The sequence below is a fragment of the Bubalus bubalis genome, chromosome 10, assembly GCF_019923935.1.
Source record: "Bubalus bubalis isolate 160015118507 breed Murrah chromosome 10, NDDB_SH_1, whole genome shotgun sequence".
In the NCBI taxonomy this organism is placed as follows: domain Eukaryota; kingdom Metazoa; phylum Chordata; class Mammalia; order Artiodactyla; family Bovidae; genus Bubalus; species Bubalus bubalis.
The window spans coordinates 77,793,594-77,815,559 of NC_059166.1; the positions used below are offsets into that span (position 1 = coordinate 77,793,594).

Sequence of the window (21,966 nt, forward strand, 5' to 3'; positions counted from 1 at the left end):
TATGTCATCCAAAGTACCCCTTCTGTAAACAGGATATCACACAACCCCTCTTTTACATTTCCAAAACCACTGCCCTAGTTCAGCTATTCATTAGCTGAAGTTTTACAGTCTCTTTATTTTACAACCCCTATTCCCATTCTTCTATGTAACTATCAGTTTAATCTTCTTAAAGTACCACTCCAATTGTGTTAGACCTTTCCCCAGAAACTATCAAAGAACTCCTTATTGCCTATTAAACAAAAAGTCCAAAATCCATAACAGAACTTGCAGATCTACTATGACCCAGCCCAAAAATTTTATGGAAGTATTTTATCTCTGCTCTTCAACTTAAAAACCTCTGAGTCTCAACTGGAGGCAGATCATGCTGAGAGACACCAGGAAAATGCAATGATTTCATATTTTACAATGGCTAAGAACTGCTTCCTGACCTTACCTTCTCTGATGTCTCACACATACTCTGATGTCTCCCCTTATCTACTTTTAACAGCCCAACTAAAACTCTTGCCATCCGCAAACATGATGTGTATTTTTTCAGCTATCCCATGCTATTCTCTTGACACCAAATGTCCTTTCCCAAATTCTACTTTTCAAATCCCACTCTCCTTCAATTTGTATCTTAAAATATACTTCCTTTATGAAACATTTCTAAATCTTTTTCCTTTGATATTTTTTTTTGCTTCTTCCCCATAATATAGTTGTATTTCTACTTATAGCATAAGGTTCCCAGCCTCCCAGAAGATTTGATAGCTTAAATAAAAAATAAGTCCTTTATATTCTTTACCATTCTTCTTGATATTATATCAATAATATACCCTTGTGTAAAGTATTCTATTAAAAACTAAAAGCAAAGCAGTAAGAGGCAGTGGTTAAGATGACCTATGGAAGGTAGACTGTATGCGATACAATTCTTTATGACCTTGGACCTGTAACTTTATCTGAATAACTTTATTCTCACCAAGCCTGAAAATGAAAGTGTTAGTCACTCAGTCATGTCCAACTCTTTGTCCATGGAATTCTCTAGACAAGAATACTGGAGTGGGTTGCCATTCCCTTCCCTGGGGGATCTTCCCTCCCCAGGGATCAAAGCTGGGTCTCTGCACTGCAGGCAGATTCTTTACCATCTGAGCCATCAGGGCCTAAGTTTCCTCAACTGCAAAACAGAGACAACAGCCTATGTACTTCATACAACTGCTCTGAATTTCTATAAAACAATGCTTGTACAGAATTACAACAGAGGACATGTCACATACAAAACACTTAATAAGCAAGTTATTAGTTGTAGGAACAATGCTTATGTTAACCAATATAACTCAGGAAAAGACTTCGTCAACTCAAATTAACATATACTGTATTTTCATTCCCAAAAGGTTTCCTCTGTAAACAATGTATCACATCTTATCAGCCCAAGTAACATGTAACAATATGCTTGTGCTCAAAAGTAGACCAGAGTATCTGTAAGTCCTGCAATTTCTTGCTTCTAACAATATCACACATTTTTATCACATAACATTACACTGTGCTTGGTCAGTATGAATGATCAATAAAGATGATCAAAATATAATAAATTGGACATAATCATTATTTAAGGATAAGCTCTGATAATAACATGAGAATGCTAATTATATGTAATCAAGAATATACTTTCAAATCAGGCATTTGTAATTCTGTTTTCTTTAAAGAGAGGACTCTTCAAATTTAATGTCCAGAATGAAATCCCTTGAAGATAGAAACTTCTTATGATTTTATTAAATAGTGGCAAACTATTTTATTTTAGTGGCAAACCAAAAGTAATAAAAATATTATTTTTTTCCTTACTGCCTGAAAATGGTTAAATTATATCAGAGTCCTCCAGTCCCACGGCTCATGAAATAAATGTTTAACAAATCACCAGTCAAAATACTACTCCCGTCACTTCTACAAAGCATCCCCTAGCAGACCTCAAGTATTAGAACACTGAGCTTTTATTTTACAGATGAGGAAACTGGGTGAAAGGAAAGAGAAACACAGGTCACACATCTTGTTAGTTACGCGGCCCCAGTTATCAGGCAGTGTTCCTGATCCCTTAGTTTTGTTTGGTTTTGTTTTTTCCAAATTCTTATGTGGACTGTGAGTTCGCCCTGACATGTCATTCCCTGACTTTAAATTCATTTATCTTTACTTCCTCACACTAACGTGACTGCCATGGTTCCATACCTGCCTGCATCCTCCCCTTTTACTGCGTTCCCTTATATTCCATTTTGGTTTCACATTATGTGGTGTTGGATGAAGAGCTTTTTCAACTGTGTAGCCCTCAAAAACAATCATTGGAGAGTCACTGCCTATTAAAATCCCATGAAAAAGCTAAAACCGATTCATGTATAAACTCCATTCCCTGCTGGGAGGCAGAGACCTGAGCCTCTCCCATGTCTTTGTCCTGTGGTGGACCTTCTCCTGTCAACCTGCCATAAAAAAGTCTCATAAAGTAAAAGTAATTTAACATCATGGGCCAGTTCAAGCACCCCCATGATATTATATAGCAACTGGAAATAAAAGCAGTTCCTTAGAAGGAAAATAGATGCTTAAAAGCAATGCGCAATTTTAGCTGTGGGGTTTCCACTATACCCAGCAAATCTTCAATGGCTCAGAGCCTGGACAAGGCTTTGGAAACACTACCCCTAACTGACCTCCATTCATAGCTGTGTTTTAGTTTCTGTAGTCAATGAATAAACAGTTTTCTTTTTAAAAAGTTAGGTTGGGTGAATATTCTTGATGTATAATTCTTTGGATTATCTATAATCCATCTCAAAGGGAAAAGTTTTCATTAATTTTTCTCTTACAGTTTGGAGGACTCTTTGAAACCAACAATGGCTATGAAGTTGCTGCACTTAACATTCCCATGTTTGCAGGTTAATTTTCTAACAAAGTAGCTGCTTTGACTACCACTGACCTATGTGCCGAAGCAGGTCCACATCTATTGGGCTCCCTGCGGCATAAATGTGGGAATATCCCACGCAGTAACAGGCCACCATTTGAAACCACATTCTTTTTGGCAGCCTAACTGTACAGCAATACATATTTATTTGCCCCCAGAAAATGGATTTTAAATTACCATAGCTGGCCTCTCTATCCAGAAGGTTGCACTGAGGAAAAAGTTGAGAGGAGGAAAACTCTATTTAAAGCACAATTTGGGCTTTGGACTTTTTTTTTTTTTTTTTTTGGTTTACTCTTGTGCTTGGAGAGGTGAGAAAAGGGTACTGAGCTCTCACCGTTGATTAAAAACATCTTTTTTCTCTCTCTCAGGTCAAAATAACACAAATGGCTTCAGTACATCAGCTCCTGGACCTTTCAAAGAACTTGTTTCGCGGTGGCCTCCTGCATTTTTTGAAGAGAAAGAAGCAACTAAGTTTAATACATACTAACAAAACATAAAGCCTCCACATGCACTGGAAGAGACATGCACACTCACACACACACACACACACGCACGCACACACACACAAACGCACACTGGCACACACCAATTCTACTTGGCCTCCTCTTTCTATCTGAAACAGACAAATATGCAGGACACGCCCCTCGTGGATTTCCGGAATGCCGGCTGCTTTCTCGCAGGTTGCAAAGTTCATAAGGAGACGTGTTGGCGCCCTCTGCTGGCCGTCACTAAACTCCTCTACAGCCCAGCCGGGCGGCCTCTGCCAGCTGCAAAGTCATCCAGGGCACAGTAGTTTGAGAGCCCTGTCTTCTGCCCTCCATATGTCTTGATAGCACCACGGCTATGTAGGCAATGTAATTGCAAAAACAAACACACAAAACATACCATGATGACCTTGTAACCGAAGTCTGAAACGGCAGGTTGTTTGCCCTAAAGGCTGTACCGTACATACTTGCCTTAACCCACCTAAGTTGTGCGCCTGAGAGTCCTCAGTGCAGACGTCCCCGAGTCACTTCCTTTAGGCTAACACACTGCTGTTAATTCCGAATGAGTTCAAGTCTGTGTGTGTGTCATGTCAAGAAACAAGACTGCATAGCTCAGCAGCTCCAGTGTGTCTGTGTACAAAAACTGCCAGCTGTCAGCCAAGTGCTTTCACCATTGAGCCTCCATGGTGGCCAAAAAGAGACAAGTAATAGTAACAAAGTAATAATCGTCATCTTTATAATTCTTCAATAAGGTCTTCTGAGGGGGTTGGGTGGGACAAAGCAAAACATATTAATCTACTAAACTCATTAATCTCCGGGGAAGCAGAGAACAGCTGATTTTCTTTATTGCACTCTAGGTGCTTTTATAAGTATCTACAAATGTCTTTTACTAACACAGAAACAGCTGTGGATTTCTATCAACAGAGGCCAACTGAATATGTATTAGCTATGTTTACTCTTTTATATCTAATTCAAATGGAAGCCCCTATGTAGGTGAACTTTTTTTCCTAACTTCAGCGTACGAGATTATTTTTTGGGTGGGCGGGGGGAACAATAGTTACCTTGGTGAAATATCCGAGATCTCTTTGTGGTAACTGGGGGATCTGTTGTGTGTTAGAGTGTATTTTAATCCTCCTGTATTATTGTGGCAGAAAAACTGTGCTGTTAATGTAGTTGGCAACAAGATGCCTTTGGAAACTTAATAGTAGGTCAATGTGTTTATGGAATATTCTGAATTCCTAGGAAATTTTGTTCTATATATTCAAGCATTATTTGATTTTCATTAGTGAAAAACATAATTAGCTCAGGCTTGTCAGGAACTCAGATGAGTCATTTTCTTTTTGATCCACCTGAGACACTAAAATCAATTTCTTAGGACTATTAATAATACACCATCTTTAAATGCAGTGAAATTTGGACTTGAAAAGTTATAAATTGGCATGGAGCAACTTTTTCTCTTGATGAAGTTTCAGTTATTGGGTTAGCCTACTTTGAACGTTAGCCCATCCAAAGCTACATAAACCAGTCCCATTACTGTGCCTGCATGGGTGTCTGTGGTCTACACACATATGCATTTGAAGATAACAAAGGAACAAAGGTTACTAGTAGAACATAAACTACAAAAAAAAAAAGTTCCAGCACTTGTGCTTGAATTTTCTCAGTGGTTTGTATATGTTTGTCCATATATACATGCATAAAATATACAGTCACAAACATGTCAGTGAAACCTCATATGCTGATTTTATAGTGACATGCATGTTTAACGTATGAGAAAAATATTTACCAATGTATCATCCTTTGATTCTTAAAATATAAATACTACACATGCCAGAAATTATTCTAATGTGACAATTAATGTGACTATTAACATGAGGTTTCACTGTACATTCATGCTGTGATGAGATTCCACCCTTCTAAGACATGTATATGGATAGAGATTTAAAAACCCTCATATTCCTGCTTTACGTTGCAGCCAAGTTACCATCTAATCACTACGATCATCACCACCAAAATTTTCAAAACCAGTTGTTGACTACTAAACAGGAATCAGTGAACAGGGAGCACAGTAGTGTGATTCTATCTGGAAAAACATCTAAGTTGTACAGCTGTATCCTCCTCAAAATCCAGTGAAGAATGCTATTTTTCTAGGCTGAGCTTTTGTTATAAACCTAATATTCAGAAGGCAAGAAGTTACAATCCTGATGTGTCTTTCTTTCTTTTGCATTTGTTAATTATGAATGTATTTTTAACAGAGTGATTTTTTTGACTTACTAGTGTAATTTGCATTTTAAAAATAAATGGAAAAACAACCAAGTTTCTGAGCCATCCCTGAAAGTCTGTGTTCCTTCTCAAAATGTACCTGATAACGTCACTGACAGGGAAACCCTATTTCAGTGACATGGAGGCAGGGCTGATGTTCTACACCGTACAGCAGTAAAAAGGAATTGCTAGGTCTTGGCACCATTTCAGCTCAGTCACAGGTAATATGCACTTTTATTATCTCCTCACACTAAGGGTTCTTTTACAAGACCTTCTGGAATAGACTTGCTGTCATTTGGAGAACTTTTTTTCTGTCCCTCCTCTATTTGGAATTTAGAGTTAGCATCCAGCTAATAGCTGGATTATAGAGCACTATATTTAAAAAACCTTACATTAACATAGGGAGGTTTTTTCATTTTTGCATGTCAAATTATTTAAAATAAAATAATTTACTCATTTACTGCCCCTCTGATAATGAAGATTTGATGTCAATTTTAATGAACATGTTGAAACAGAATAGGCAAGGTGAGACTTCCCTGGTAGCTACCTACAATGCAGGAAACCCAGGTTCAATCCCTGGGTTGGGAAGATCCCCTGGAGAAGGAAATGGCAACCCACTCCAGTATTCTCGCCTGAAGAATCCCATGGACGGAGGAGCCTGGTAGGCTACAGTCCATGGGGCTGCAAAGAGTTGGACATGACTGAGTGACTTCATTTTCACTTTTCACTTTAGCACTCGTGACAGCAGGGTCACAGTTTCAGCTGAGGTTTATCATATACTCAAGGGACTGAGGGCTTGGGCTGCTCCAGGCTGCTGGGGTTGCGTCCTTGCTCTCACAGCACACAGACACACACCCGCCCCCAGAAGCCGAAATGCCACAACTGACTGAAAACAAGGAAGGCTTTGAGGCAGCATTCCAAGAAGCTGAAGATCAGCTTATGGTATTTCGCTTCTGGGCCACATGGTGAGAGCCTTGTAAATGACCAAGGCTGCTCTCACTTATGTTCCCTGTGTGGAAGTATGCTGATGTGTGTTCATCGAAGCAGGGTGGATGACTGTTAGGATGTTGCTTCCCACCCTGAGGGCACATGCACACCAGACCTCGGCTGCATAAAGAGTTAATAGATTAAAAGTTAATAGATCAACCCTAAGTAAAGATCACATACGTATATATGATGTAAAGAGAAGATTCGTTAGTCTAGAGTTCTCCATTAAATAAGATGTGCATTTGGTAAATAACAGGGGGTACCAAGATCTTCTTCGTCTGGTAGCTACTATAAAACATAATCTCTGAAACGGTGAAGCAAAAATCCAGCATTCCACTGTACCATAACAAGTGGACAATTTGAACTCAGATATAAAAACCTTTTACATAGACCACATTGTAGGACAAACTTTGGAGATACATAAACGCAGGCATTATAAAAACAGTTAAACTAAGGTTAAGAGACTATTCAAGATTAGTATTTATTCTGAAAATGCAAATATGTCGCCATTCTACCACAAATTCCAGTTTGTGCACTCTGGTCAAAACGGAATAAACTACACCCAGACAATGGGGATTTGTCAAGTGGCTTTGAACTGTGTAAACCACAATGAACGCTGATAAGGAAAACTTTCTAAGGCAGGCATCTGGTCCCATCACTTCATGGGAAATAGATGGGGAAACAGGGGAAACAGTGTCAGACTTTATGTTTTGGGGCTCCAAAATCACTGCAGATGGTGACTGCAGCCATGAAATTAAAAGACGCTTACTGCTTGGAAGGAAAGTTATGACCAACCTAGATAGCATATTCAAAAGCAGAGACATTACTTTGCCAACAAAGGTCCATCTAGTCAAGGCTATGGTTTTTCCTGTGGTCACGTATGGATGTGAGAGTTGGACTGTGAAGAAGGTTGAGCGCTGAAGAATTGATGCTTTTGAACTGTGGTGTTGGAGAAGACTTTTGAGAGTCCCTTGGACTGCAAGGAGATCCAACCAGTCCATTCTGAAGGAGATCAGCCCTGGGATTTCTTTGGAGGGAATGATGCTAAAGCTGAAACTCCAGTACTTTGGCCACCTCATGCCAAAGTACTGACTCATTGGAAAAGACTCTGATGCTGGGAGGGATTGGGGGCAGGAGGAGAAGGGGATGACAGAGGACGAGATGGCTGGATGGCATCACTGACCCGATGGACCTGAGTCTGGGTGAACTCCGGGAGTTTGTGATGGACAGGGAGGCCTGGCATGCTGCGATTCATGGGGTCGCAAAGAGTTGGACACGACTGAGCGACTGAACTGAACTGAAGATCAGCAAATGCTTCTTAATTATTGTATATTAAATTCAGTATAGTTTCATGTTAAATACGCCTTTATATTTTGTATACTGAAGAAAATGCACAACCTAAAAGTTGAGAATTAGGTTTTACTTGGCAGACAACTGAGAACTTAAGCCTGGAAGACAGCCTCTCAGACACCTCTGAGAGACTGCTCCCAAGAGGTAATGGAAGAGCCAGGGGATTTAGGAGTTTTGCAACAACAATCAGGTAATCAGAACATCAAAAGATTGTTAATAAAGAAAACCAGACATCTCAAGTTAATAAATTTAGTGCTTTTCTATGTATGGGAAAATGGAAGGGTCTGGGTTCATTCTAATAGTTCCTTTGATATGCACCTCAGCTATCTAGGGCCAGTATCCTCCTTTTCTCCACCCTGAATTCCCCTCCAGGTACACAGTCGGGGCAGCTGCAATGGCAGCTGGCTTGATGGCAGTAGCATCCTTTGTTTACTGATACGGCAGGCAACGCTTTTCATCCACATGTTAGACTTCTCTTAAATATCAATAACATGAACCCATATGTTAACATGTATGTATGATATGTTCTTATATATTAGTCAACCAATTACATTCAGTTTCAGGGTTAGAAGTTTTTCAACTTCTTTTAATGAGTAGCTATTTCTATTAATGAGTAGCTAATATTAGAGAGATTAAGATTACTCAAACTGTTTCATGTTTTAATACTTCCTACGGTTGTCAAGTGAAAGAGGAGAGTGAAAAAGTTGGCTTAAAGTTCAACATACAGAAAACTAAGATCATGGCATCCAGTCCCAACACTTCATGGGAAATAGATGGGGAAACAGTGGAAACAGTGTCAGACTTTATTTTTGGGGGCTCCAAACTCACTGCAGATGGTGATTGCAGCCATGAAATTAAGATGCTTCCTCCTTGGAAGGAAAGTTATGACCAACCTAGATAGCATATTCAAAAGCAGAGACATTACTTTGCCAACAAAGGTCCGTCTAGTCAAGGCCATGGTTTTTCCAGTGGTCATGTATAGATGTGAGAGTTGGACTGTGAAGAAAGCTGAGCGCAGAAGAATTGATGCTTTTAAACTGTGGTGTTGGAGAAGACTCTTGAGAATCCCTTGGACTGCAAGAAGATCCAACCAGTCCATTCTAAAGGAGATCAGTCCTGGGTGTTCTTTGGAAGGAATGATGCTAAAGCTGAAACTCCAGTACTTTGGCCACCTCATGCCAAAGTACTGACTCATTGGAAAAGACTCTGATGCTGGGAGGGATTAGGGGCAGGAGGAGAAGGGGACGCCAGAGGATGAGATGGCTGGATGGCATCACCAACTCGATGGATGTGAGTCTGGGTGAACTCCGGGAGTTGGTAATGGACAGGGAGGCCTGGCGTGCCGCGATTCATGGGGTCGCAAACGGTCGGACACGACTGAGCGACTGAACTGATGGTTGTCAAGATAAATCTTCCTTCAGACATTTTGGGTAAAATTATGGCACTTAATGCTTGTATTCAGGAAGCTTTGATATCAAAATCCTTATATGATCAAAAAGTGAAGCCCAAATTATTCTCCTCACATGTCAGTCTTTGCTTAGGACCCACGATCAATCCCCTTTTCATTGTATTACATCCACCTTTCACACACTCCCAAGAAAGGGAAGGACAGAATTTGTGACTGATACATTATGTCCAATTTAAAACATGCTATTTTTTAAAATCACTTTTACTAGGTATGAGAGCAAAATCTCCAAGACTTGTATATACTCTATCCTTTTAATTCAATGAAAGCTCAACTGCAGAATACACTCACAGGTCTCGTTAACCACTGAAATCTACAAAAGTATCACAAACTATGGTTTCCAAAGACCACAAAGAAAACAAAGGTGAGTTCCTCCTAAAAAGGATAAAGATAGATCTTTGTATAGTCCCCAGAAATAAATTTTAAAAAAAATATTGTTCTTCAAAAATTCTTAAACAGGATGTAGTTTAGAAGCAAATACATGAGTTTAAATTTTTGATGGGTATTAATAGCTGATTTCTATAATTCAGAGAGGAAAAATCCTTGTATAAGACACATGTTGATGTTCTGACATTTTAAACCATTAAATCGATGTAAGTCATTTCTATAATGAGAGCACAGAATTGTGGTAGCCTAATAACCGACTCAATGGATATGAGTTTGAGTGAACTCTGGGGGTTGGTGATGGACAGGGAGGCCTGGCCTGCTGCGATTCATGAGGTCGCAAAGAGTCAGACACGACTGAGCGACTGAACTAAACTGAATAATAAAACAGGTATATTTTTTAACCTCTCATTCTACCCTCACATGAATTTAAGCTATAACAGCAATGAAATGAAACAACTCCCCAAAAAGATTGCAAATTGATGCTGTCACCCAAAGGATGATGGATTGATTCAATTAATCAGTAAGTCTTTTCTAAGAGTCCTTCAGGGAGTTATTTACCAGAGGCATACCCTGTTTGTTCCCCTTCCACGTGCCTGTCATTTTTCTTCATTATTCTTCTAGTTTTACTCATTATATCCTTTTGGGATATGTGAATCTCCATGTGCAGAGAGGTTTTTGCACACAGCTGTCTAGACATAAATCTTTCCAGCCTCACAGTGGAGGCCACCAGAACACCTGAACCTCTTGTCACTGTAATGTCAGGCTGACCAAGATTCTTAGGATGAAGTCAAACAAATGGACACTGAGTTATGACTGGTAAATCAATGGAGAAATGTCAAACTGAGTTAAAACTATAAACCAGTTTCCATTGCTAAAGATGTAACAACATTGTGCTCCACAAAACACAGAACTAGCCTTCCCATCTTCAAAAGCAGGTAGGAGGGAAGAGCCAGATGGCTGAGAGGCTGAGGCTGAGGCTAATAATTCATGGAAAAATAAAGCATATTCATTAAGTATGCTGTTTTGAGTGCTGAAAGGCAAATATTTTTAAACATGAAGCATTTCTATTCCTAATGGACAAAAGCTTCTATCAGTTCAAACTATAAAGAATAAGAACAAGAACGTAAGCAGAAGATGTCTGGAAGGGAGCATCAGTGCTAAACCTTGCCATCAGGGTTGACTGCACAGTTTGTGGGGCTCAGTGCAAAATGAATATGTGGGGCCTCTTTTACAAAGAATAGGAAAAAAGTGTTATTAAAAGGGGCTTTTCCTTAAAATAGTTTATTACTTACAAAACATTATTATTACCCATAAGGGTAATAGTAACATAAATAACAATATAAACATTATAAAACATAATATTTTGATATTATAATTTTAAATACAATAAATGTAGTATTCTATTAAGTGGAATATTTTGATTCATCATAAGATGTGGGTCTTATGATCAAAATCACTGCAGATGGTGACTGCAGCCATGACATTAAAAAACACTTGCTCTTTGGAAGAAAAGCTATGACCAACCTAGACAGCATATTAAAAAGTGGAGATATTACGGTGCCAACAAAGGTCCGTCTAGTCAAGGCTATGGTTTTTCCAGAAGTCATGTACGGATGTGAGAGCTGGACTACAAAGAAAGCTGAGTGCCAAAGCATTGATGCTTTTGAACTGTGGTGTTGGAGAAGACTCTTGAGGGTCCCTTGGACTGCAAGGAGATCAAACCAGTCAATCCTCAAGGAAATCAGTCCTGAATATTCACTGGAAGGACTGATGCTGAAACTGAAACTCCAATACTTTGGCCACCTGATGCGAAGAACTGACTCACTGGAAAAGATGCTGATGCTGGGAAAGATTGAAGGCGGGAAGAAAAGGGGACAACAAAGGATGAGATGGTTGGATGGCATCACCAACTCGATGGACATGAATTTGAGTAAGCTCTGGGAGTTGGTGATGGACAGGGAAGCCTGGCATGCTGCAGTCCATGGGGTCGCAAAGAGTCAGACATGATTGAATGAACTGAAGATGTGACTCACTTTTCCACAATTTATTAAGTCATCAAAATCTATACTCTTAGCCAATTCATATGCAATCAATATAAATGAACATAAAAATTTACAAATTTGCATCAATGGCTTTTTTATAATTTTTAACTTTGAGAAGAATCTTTCTGATATAACTATGACTAGAACTATGAAGAATATTTTATAAGCAGTGACAACGTTGACTACATTTCTGATAAATTATTTTGAAATACAAATTTCAGTCATTTGAGCTTATGGTTCACAGAACAATTTTTCTTAAAAGATTTAACTGTTCATAAATATTTTCATGTAATCTGAATTGAATTTTAAATAAAAAATGAACCATGGCATTTTAATATTTTCTGATATTTCCTATACCTTGAAGAGGTTATTTAAGAAACTGAAAATGGCTTCATGATTTCTACATAATTGAAAACACCTATTCATGCATTTAGGGCTTCCCTAGTGGCTCAGATGGTTAAAAATCCACCTGCAATGTGGGAGACCTGGGTTAGATCCCTGGGTTGGGAAGATCCCCTGGAGAAGGGAACAGCAACCCACTCCAATTGCCTGGAGAATTCCATGGACAGAGGAGCCTGGCAGGCCACAGTCCATGGGGTCACAAAGAGTTGGACACAACAGAGCAACTTTCACTTCACTTTTCATTCACGAATTTCACTGTTCAGTCTTCAACAACTAGAAAGACGATAAAAAAAAACTGTCTTCCTAGTTAGTAATCTGTTCATTTGAAGTTCATAGGAAAAGAGCTCTTTTATGTCTACTGCTAACTACATTTAATTTCTACAGTTAAGCCTGCAGATATTTGCTTACAATGTTGCAGCAGTTTTCACAACCAGAGACTCTAAACTCTTTGAATAATTCTAATAACTCTCTGACACGCCTTTTTGCAATATCCATGTGTATGCTTTTACCTTGTAATAATTTATTGACAAAAGTTTACTCCCGGAGAACCAGCAATTCCTGTCCCAGGGTAAACCACAGTTAAGTATTTGTGCGGGAGCTGCAGGGACCAGCTCTCCCAGTGAATGATGGGCCAGCTGGCCTCCCACAGTTCCCAGGGTTGCCTGGGGCCTCTGCTTTCCCCAGGCACAGAGCAGTCATTTCTTCTGCTGCTGACACTGTCATCACTGCCAATCTGGCCCCAGGTCCCTTCTCCATCACCCACTTAGCCCAGGGGCTCCTTGAATTGCCCTGGGGACTGGCCAGGCCAATTGCTCTGCCTGCTGCACTCGTTGCCCAGGGGCCTGAGTCAGAGCCTTCAGGTACTGCTGTGAGATCACAAACAATGGCAGGGGCTCTCCCCACAGGGCATCTCCCCTGCTCACCACCTGCTCACAAATAATCTAGTAGGAATTTCCTGAAGAGGACAGTTCAGTTCAGTTCAGTGGCTCAGTTGTGTCCGACTCTTTGCCACCCCATGAATCGCAGCACACCAGGCCTCCCTGTCCATCATCAACTCCCGGAGTTCACCCAGACTCAAGTCCATCGAGTCAGTGATGCCATCCAGCCATCTCGTCCTCTGTCATCCCCTTCTCCTCCTGCCCCCAATCCCTCCCATCATCAGAGTCTTTTCCAATGAGTCAACTCTTCGCATGAGGTGGCCAAAGTACTGGAGTTCAGCTTTAGCATCATTCCTTCCAAAGAAATCCCAGGGCTGATCTCCTTCAGAATGGACTGGTTGGATCTCCTTGCAGTCCAAGGCACTCTCAAGAGTCTTCAACACCACAGTTCAAAAGCATCAATTCTTCGGCACTCAGCCTTCTTCACAGTCCAACTCTCACACCCATACATGACCACAGGAAAAACCATAGCCTTGACTAGACGAACCTTTGTTGGCAAAGTAATGTCTCTGCTTTTGAATATGCTATCTAGGTTGGTCATAACTTTCCTTCCAAGGAGTAAGCGTCTTTTAATTTCATGGCTGCAGTCACCATCTGCAGTGATTTTGGAGCCCAAAAACATAAAGTCTGACACTGTTTCCACTGTTTCCACATCTATTTGCCATGAAGTGATGGGACTGGATGCCATGATCTTCGTTTTGGACAGCAGAGCACTAAGCCAGGCACCGGATTCCTCTGAGCAAGCGGACCATGTGTGATACACACCCCCATGCCCATAAAGCTGGCCCTGCTCACAGAGAAGCCAAGAGTAAAATTCCGTCTGCCTCTACTGCCTTCAAATTTACCCCCATTTTGTTACTGGAATAGACAGATTTAGGATATATTTCATTTATTATGAAAAATATTCCTGGTTTTTTTTTTTATCTGAATGAAAAAAAAAAGATGATTCAAAAAAGAATTAGAACAATAAATTGATACTAAGCCTTGGATACTGAGGCTGGTATTTTTCAAAATTTCTAGTGAATTCAATCAAATACTGGTTATATGTATGATTTGGTTTTAGAAAAGGCAGAGGAACCAGAGATCAAATTGCCAACATCTGCTGGATCATGGAAAAAGCAAGAGAGTTCCAGTGAAACATCTATTTCTTCTTTATTGACTATGCCAAAGTTTTTGACTGTGTGGATCACAATAAACTGTGGACAATTCTGAAAGAGATGGGAATACCAGACCACCTGACCTACCTCTTGAGAAATCTGTATGCAGGTCAGGAAGCAACAGTTAGAACTGGACATGGAACAACAGATTGGTTCCAAATAGGAAAAGGAGTACATCAAGACTGTATATTGTCACCCTGCTTATTTAACTTATATGCAGAGTACATCATGAGAAACGCTGGACTGGAAGAAACACAAGCTGGAATCAAGATTGCCGGGAGAAATATCAATAACCTCAGATATGCAGATGACACCACCCTTATGGCAGAAACTGAAGAGGAACTAAAAAGCCTCTTGATGAAAGTGAAAGAGGAGAGTGAAAAAGTTGGCTTAAAGCTCAACATTCAGAAAACGAAGATCATGGCATCCAGTCCCATCACTTCATGGCAAATAGATGGGGAAACAGTGGAAACAGTGTCAGACTTTATTTTTTGGGGCTCCAAAATCACTGCAGATGGTGACTGCAGCCATGAAATTAAAAGACACTTAGTCCTTGGAAGGAAAGTTATGACTAACCTAGATAGCATATTCAAAAGCAGAGACATTACTTTGCCAACAAAGGTTCGTCTAGTCAAGGCTATGGTTTTTCCTGTGGTCATGTATGGGTGTGAGAGTTGGACTGTGAAGAAGGCTGAGCGCCGAAGAATTGATGCTTTTGAACTGTGGTGTTGGAGAAGACTCTTGAGAGTCCCTTGGACTGCAAGGAGATCCAACCAGTCCATTCTGAAGGAGATCAGCCCTGGGATGTCTTTGGAGGGAATGATGCTGAAGCTGAAACTCCAGTACTTTGGCCACCTCATGCGAAGAGCTGACTCATTGGAAAAGACTGATGCTGGGAGGGATTGGGGGCAGGAGGAGAAGGGGATGACAGAGGACGAGATGGCTGGATGGCATCACCGACTCGATGGACGTGAGTCTGAGTGAACTCCGGGAGTTTGTGATGGACAGGGAGGCCTGGCGTGCTGCGATTCATGGGGTGGCAAAGAGTCGGACACGACTGAGTGACTGAACTCAACTGAACTGAACTGAGTCAGGTTTTTATCGCACTTCTATTAGAGAAAGATTTTGAATGGATTACTGAAATCCATTGCAGTGCAGGGGCACTATAACATTTCCTGGCTGTAAGTCAATCAAGTAACGACTTGAAGAATAAATTTCAATGGCAACAAGGGTTATTTCTCAATCCGTCCCACTAAAATTCTAAGATACTAATTGTTGAGGTTGGTCATAGTACATATCTAATACTTATGGGCGACGGGGAGGCGTATATGAAAGTGAAGACTTGGGCTACAATGGAGTTCATGCTGTTGACTAAAATATATAGTCACAACCTGAAAGCAGAGAGTTATTTTATTTGGTGGGAATGTTTAGGACTCCGAGCCTGGGAGACAGCATCTCAGTAGCTCTGAGAAAACTGCTGCAAGGAGGCAGGAGCAGGGGAGTCAGGCCATATATAACTTTGCAACAAAGGGAGCAGGCAGTCTGAACATCAAAGATCAGGTGTCAAGTTAAGCAATTTTGCATTCTATGTATGGAAAGATGCAAACCTCTGGGCCCACTGAATTCACTCCTTTCATATGCAACTCAGCTGTCTGGAACCAAATTCTGTTTCCTTGTTCACCTTAAGGAGTGGCAGATGGCTGCTTCCTGCAATCCCCCAGCTTCTCAGCAATCACTGTGGAGGGTGGCAGCATCTGCTGGATCACAGTTTGGGGAGCCCTCACTCACATTTGGAGACCAGAAATCGCTGATGGCTGTGACATTTCTTGTTTATTGATATGGCAGGAGATATTTTCATTCCACAAACGTCATTCCCAGTATCAAGGAATAGAAGCCAGCTGACTGGGTGGGACTGGGCCTAAATCTTCTCTCCACCAATAACTAGTTATGTTGCTTTGAGAAAGGCCCAACCCACAAGACATTGCCTAAAATGGGATGACGTGTCCTGTAGGAGAGAATAAGGCAAGTGTGGACGCGTATCACCATGAAACACTAGGACTGGGTTCAGGCTCATTTCCTCTTGGTGGCATGAATGCCTACCTGAGAAGTGTTGGAATCGATAAGGGGTGCTGAATCCCTGCCACGTTAAGGGAAGAGATGATTGGGTTCAATTAAGCTTAGTTCAGAACTTGCTGAGTTTTAGAGGAGTGATGTTTAAACCCGCACAAATAGCCAAGCTCTGCAGCTCATAACGTGCTGACAGTCTGATACCCATGGAGCACTTTGATGGCAGGAGGCAGCATGCCCTGTGCTTCATAAGTTACAGAAACGTGGTCCTAAGAGGTTTCTAGTGGTCAGCTATGCCATAACCTCTTGCTGCTTCTCAGCCCTCTGGATCCACATTCAGTCTGACTAATTATTAAAGAGGTCTAAGAGAAAACAGACTTGTGGTTTCCAAGGTAGGGTGGGGTGGGGAAGGGATGGACTGGGGAGACCAGGGCCAGCAGGTGCAAACCATGAAGTATAATGGATAAACATCAAGGGCCCACTGTAGAGCATAAGGAACAACACTCAGCATCCTGCGATCAAACAATGGAAGAGAATATGAATATATAGCCATATAACCGAATCCCCCTGCTGTACGGCAGAAACCAAACGGCACTGTAGATCAACTATACGCCAATAAAATAAAATTTTGAAAGTCACTAAAAGGGCTCTAAGGACAAGAAGCTCCATTTCAGTCGCCCACTGCCGAGAGCAGCAACCAGCCTCCTGAACTTCAGGCAGAGCCATGGTAAGATCTGCCCCTCTCAGCTCTGCAAAGTACCTTCTTCCTGAGGCTGAGCACCTGGATGGACAGCTCAGAGAGGGACTAAACTGGGGAGTCCTTGGTTTTGAGTTCAGGTCTGGGAAGCCACTCAGCCCTCCAAACCCCCAAGAGGAGCTGATGAGATGGCACCTGGGAGACAATGCCTGGTGCTCAGGGGCACTGGAACAAAAGCTGTTAGCACCTGTTTCAGGGCAGGGACCTAGCCTGGGCATGGGAAGGCCCACAGCTCTGTGTAGGGCCTCAAGTTCATCCATTTACATCCACCCACCATGTTTCCCTTGACCTGATATTTCTAACAGGGTTAGGCTGGCCTGATTCTCATGGAAGGCTGAGATGACAGCCCCAGTCCCTCAAAGTTCCCCATTTTTCAACTCACTAGCTCAACAGAGAACCTGCCCAGGGCTCTCAGCCAGCACCGGTTTTCATGGTGCTGTCAGGAGTCAGGGGGCAGGGAGGGAGGGAGCTATTAACACCCTGCTCTACTATTCTCTTTGAGGTTGGGCCATAGGGCCCTAGCCAACTCCTCCTGTCCTGGTCTCCTGGATAAACTAACCAAGCTTCACCTCAGCACCCTGGGCCAAGGATGCATGGTTCCTAGCCCTGTTCTGAGGACGAAGCAAAGGCCTAGAGGCAAAGAAGGTTCTTGGTACAAAGAGGCGGCCAGAAGGCGCCAGTGGAGATGTACCAAGGAGGCTTTTGTTGGTTGCCACTTCTTTATGCTTTAGCTGGAGAAAGAAAGAAAGAAAGAAAGGCAGGCAGGAGCATCTTCAAGACAGAAAGAGACAAACTTGCAAGCTTGAAAAATGAATGCTGAGCAACCCCACCACCTCAGCTGTCAAGGAGCAGCCAGAGCCCCAGGGCAGCCTCCAAAAGAGTGAAGCAACCCTCCTCTTTATAGCCTGCTTTCTCCCAGCCCTCCTAGTTCACAGGAACTCCAGCATCGGCGCCTAAAGCACCTCACCTGACCCACCCCCATCAGCCTCTGTCGGGTTAGGCTTGGGGGGCTGAGGAGGAATAGCTGGGGTCTTCAGGGCAGAATCTGTGAACATGGCCAAGTAGGGTAGAGGCAAGAAGCTTGGAAACTGCACTCGGAGGCTCAGCAGCTTCCTCTGAACAAGAAAACCATTCAAGGGATATCTTCCCAGCCTTGGCAACAGTGAGGAGGGATCCTTCTAAGAAAGGAGCGGGGGTTCAAGTTGGGTAAGAGACTTGGCCCTGCTGCCTGGGACTGTCTCTGTTTTAGCACTGAGAGTTCTCCATCCTGGAAGACCCCTCAGACCTGGGCAAACAGAGGCTGGTCATCCAAGCACAGGAAGATGTGGCCACTTTCTTCCCAACCCCAATGCCCGAGATTTAGAGAGAAACTCCACAGTGCAGCGGTGCCTAGACTGGCCTCTCACAACTGGCAGGGGCTGGACTGGGAGCTGTAAGGAACCATTTCACTTTAACTAATTGCTTTTGAGTTTCTCCAAACTACTCCCATCATGAGTGGTTTAAACTAAGATCATAGCATCTGGTCCCATCACTTCAGGACAAATAGATGGGGAAACAATGCAAACAGTGACAGACTTTATTTTCTTGGGCTCCAAAATCACTGCAGATGGTGACTGCAGCCATGAAGTTAAAAGATGCCTGCTCCTTGGAAGAAAAGCTATGACCAACCTAAACAGCATGTTAAAAAGCAGAGATATTACTCTGCCAACAAAGGTCCATCTAGTCAAGGCTATGGTTTTTCCAGTAGTCATGTATGGATGTGAGAGTTGGACCATGAAGAAGGCTAAGCGTCAAAGAATGGATGCTTTTGAACTGTGGTGTTGGAGAAGACTCTTGAGAGTACCTGTGGCGGATTCATTTTGATATTTGGCAAAACTAATACAATTATGTAAAGTTTAAAAAATAAAATAAAATTAAAAAAAAAAAAAAGAGAGTCCCTTGGACTGCAAGGAGAGCCAACCAGTCCATCCTCAAGGAAATCAGTCCTGAATATTCATTGGAAGGACTGATGCTGAAGTTGAAACTCCAATACTTTGGCCACCTGATGGGAAGAACTGACTCACTGGAAAAGACACTGATACTGGGAAAGACTGAAGGCAGGAGGAGAAGGGCACGACAGAGGATGAGATGGTTGGATGGCATCACCAACTCGATGGACATGAGCTTGAGCAAGCTCCGCGAATTGGTGATAGACAGGTAAGCCTGGCATGCTACAGTCCATGGGGTCACAAAAAGTCAGACACGACTGAGCTACTGAACTGAACTGAAACCACTCAGATTTATAAACTACATTAAACATCTCTCGGCTCTGCCTAAGGACAGGAAGCTTTCTCTATTTCTCACAGTTTAAACCGTTTTAAAGTTTGGTAGAAAGGCTGAGAGCTCTGTGAGATTTATTCAACGGGTTTAAGTTGTGAACAAACTTCCAAGTTGTGTATCATACTTACCAATTGTGTATTTTAAAGAAGTGTGATTATTCACTATTTGAGGCATTCAGTGTCTAGTGCTTTGTGTTAGGGTTCAGTTCACATGAAAGATGACAGGAATTTCCCAAGGCGAAGACCCTACAAACAATTTGGAATTTGAACTCTGCAATGGTTGTAGGCTGCTTTATTTCATTTGTCCTCAGGACTGGGAAATACAGTGAGTTCAGTGAATTAAATGGCTTTTGTTTCACTGCCAGCTTTGGTATTAAAGCAAAGTATGTTGAAACTAACTCACTTGCGAAGTTTTACTTTAATTGATATACACATATTAAAAGACACTTATTTTATTGTTTATGGGTACTTTAGATAAAAGTATTGCAGTATAGTTTAAGGTGTTGAATACCTTTAGTCCAGGGGTCCCCAACTTCTGGGCCACAGATTGGCACCTCCTGTCTGATTGTTGTTGTTGTTCAGGCACTCAGTTGTGTCTGACACTTTGCAGCTCCATGAACTGCACCCACGCCACGCTTCCCTGTCCATCACTATATCCCTGAGTTTGCTCAAACTCATGTCCATTGAGTCAGTGATGCCATCCAACCATCTCATCCTCTTTTGGCCCCTTCTCCTCTTGCCCTCAATCTTTCCTAGCATCATGGTCTTTTCCAATGAATCAGCTCTTCACATCAGGTGTCCAAAGTATTGGAACTTCAGCTTCAGCATCAGTCCTTCTAATGAATATTCAGGGTTGATTTCCTTTAGCATTGACTGGCTTCATCTCCCTACTGGCCAAGGGAATCTCAAGAGTGTTCTCCAGCACCACAATTTAAAAGCGTCAATTCTTTGGCACCCAGCCTTCTTTATAGTCCAACTCTCACATCCATACATGACTACTAGAAAAACCATAGCTTTAACTGTCAGACTGTTGTTGGCAAAGGGATGTCTTTGCTTTTTAATATGCGGTCTAGGTTTGTCATACCTTTTCTTTCAAGGACCAAGAGTCTTTTGATTTCATGAATGCAGTCACAGTCTGCATTGATTTTGGAGTCCAAGAAAATGAAATCTGACACTGTTTCCACATTTACCCCACCTAGTTGCCATGAAGTGATAAGATCAGATGTCATTATCATAGTTTTTGAATGTTGAGTTCTAAGCCAGCTTTTTCACTCTTCTCTTTCATCTTCATCAAGAGGCTCTTTAGTTCCTCTTCACTTTCTGCCATTAAAGTGGTATCATCTGCATATCTGAAGTTGTTGATATTTCTCCCAGCAATCTTGATTCCAGCTTGTGATTCATTTAGCCTGGCATTTCACATGATGTACTCTGCTGAGAAGTTAAATACACAGGGTGACAACATACAGCCTTGACGTACTCCTTTCCCAATTTGGAAGCAATCCAATGTTGCATGGTCAGTTCTAGCTGTTGCTTCTTGACCTGCACACAGGTTTCTCAGAAGGCAGGTAAGGTGGTCTGGTATTCCCACCACTTTAAGAATATTCCACCGTTTGTTGTGATCCACACAGTCAAAGGCTTTAGCACAGTCAATAAAACAGAAGTAGATGTTTCTCTGGAATTCCCTTGCTTTTTCTATGATCCAGCGGATGTTGGCAATTTGATCTCTGGTTCCTCAGCCTTCTCTAAATGCAGCTTGTACATTTGAAAGTACTCAGTTCACATATTGCAGAGGCCTAACCGTGAAGGATTTTGAGCATAATCTTTCTGGCATGCGAAATGAGAGCAATTGTTCAATAATTTGAACATTCTTTGACATTACCTTTCATTGGGATTGGAATGAAAACTGACCTTTTCCAGTCCTATGGACACTGCTGAGTTTTGCAAATTTGTTGGCATAATGAGTACAGCACTTTCACAGCATCACATTTTAGGATTTGAAATAGCTCAGCTGGAATTCCATCACCTCCACTAGCTTTGTTTGTAGTGATGCTTCCTAAGGTCCACTTGGCTTCACACTCCACGATGTCTGGCTCTAGGTAGTGACCACATCATCGTGGTTGTCTCAGTCATTAGCTTTATTGTACAGTTCTGTTTATTCTTGCTACCTCTTCTTATTCTCTTCTGCTTCTGTTAGGTCCTTGCTGTTTTTGTCCTTTATTGTGCCTTTCTTTGTATGAAATGCTCCCTTGGTATCTCCAATTTTCTTAAAGAGATCTCTGTCTTTCCCATTCTATTGTTTTCCCCTATTTCTTTGCATTAGTCACTTAAGAAGGCTTTCTTATCTCTCTTTGCTATTCTCTGGAACTCTGCACTCAGTTGGGTATATCTTTCCCTTTCTCCTCTGCCTTTTACTTCTTTTCTCAGCTTTTGTAAGGCCTCCT

At 41.7% G+C, this 21,966-nt stretch overlaps 1 protein-coding gene and 1 pseudogene across 1 annotated transcript in view; both read left to right on the top strand.

The window, feature by feature from the left end:
* The window catches only part of NKAIN2 (sodium/potassium transporting ATPase interacting 2), a 1,210,503-nt gene extending 1,204,794 nt beyond the window's left edge, over window positions 1–5,709 (top strand). Inside the window, exon 7 of the mRNA XM_025295038.3 lies at window positions 3,280–5,709. Coding sequence (XP_025150823.1) covers window positions 3,280–3,289 — 10 coding nt within the window. The 3' untranslated portion in view covers window positions 3,290–5,709. The remainder of the gene's footprint in view (window positions 1–3,279) is intronic.
* Window positions 5,710–6,528: 819 nt separating this feature from the next.
* The window catches only part of LOC102406969, a 46,857-nt pseudogene continuing 31,419 nt past the window's right edge, over window positions 6,529–21,966 (top strand).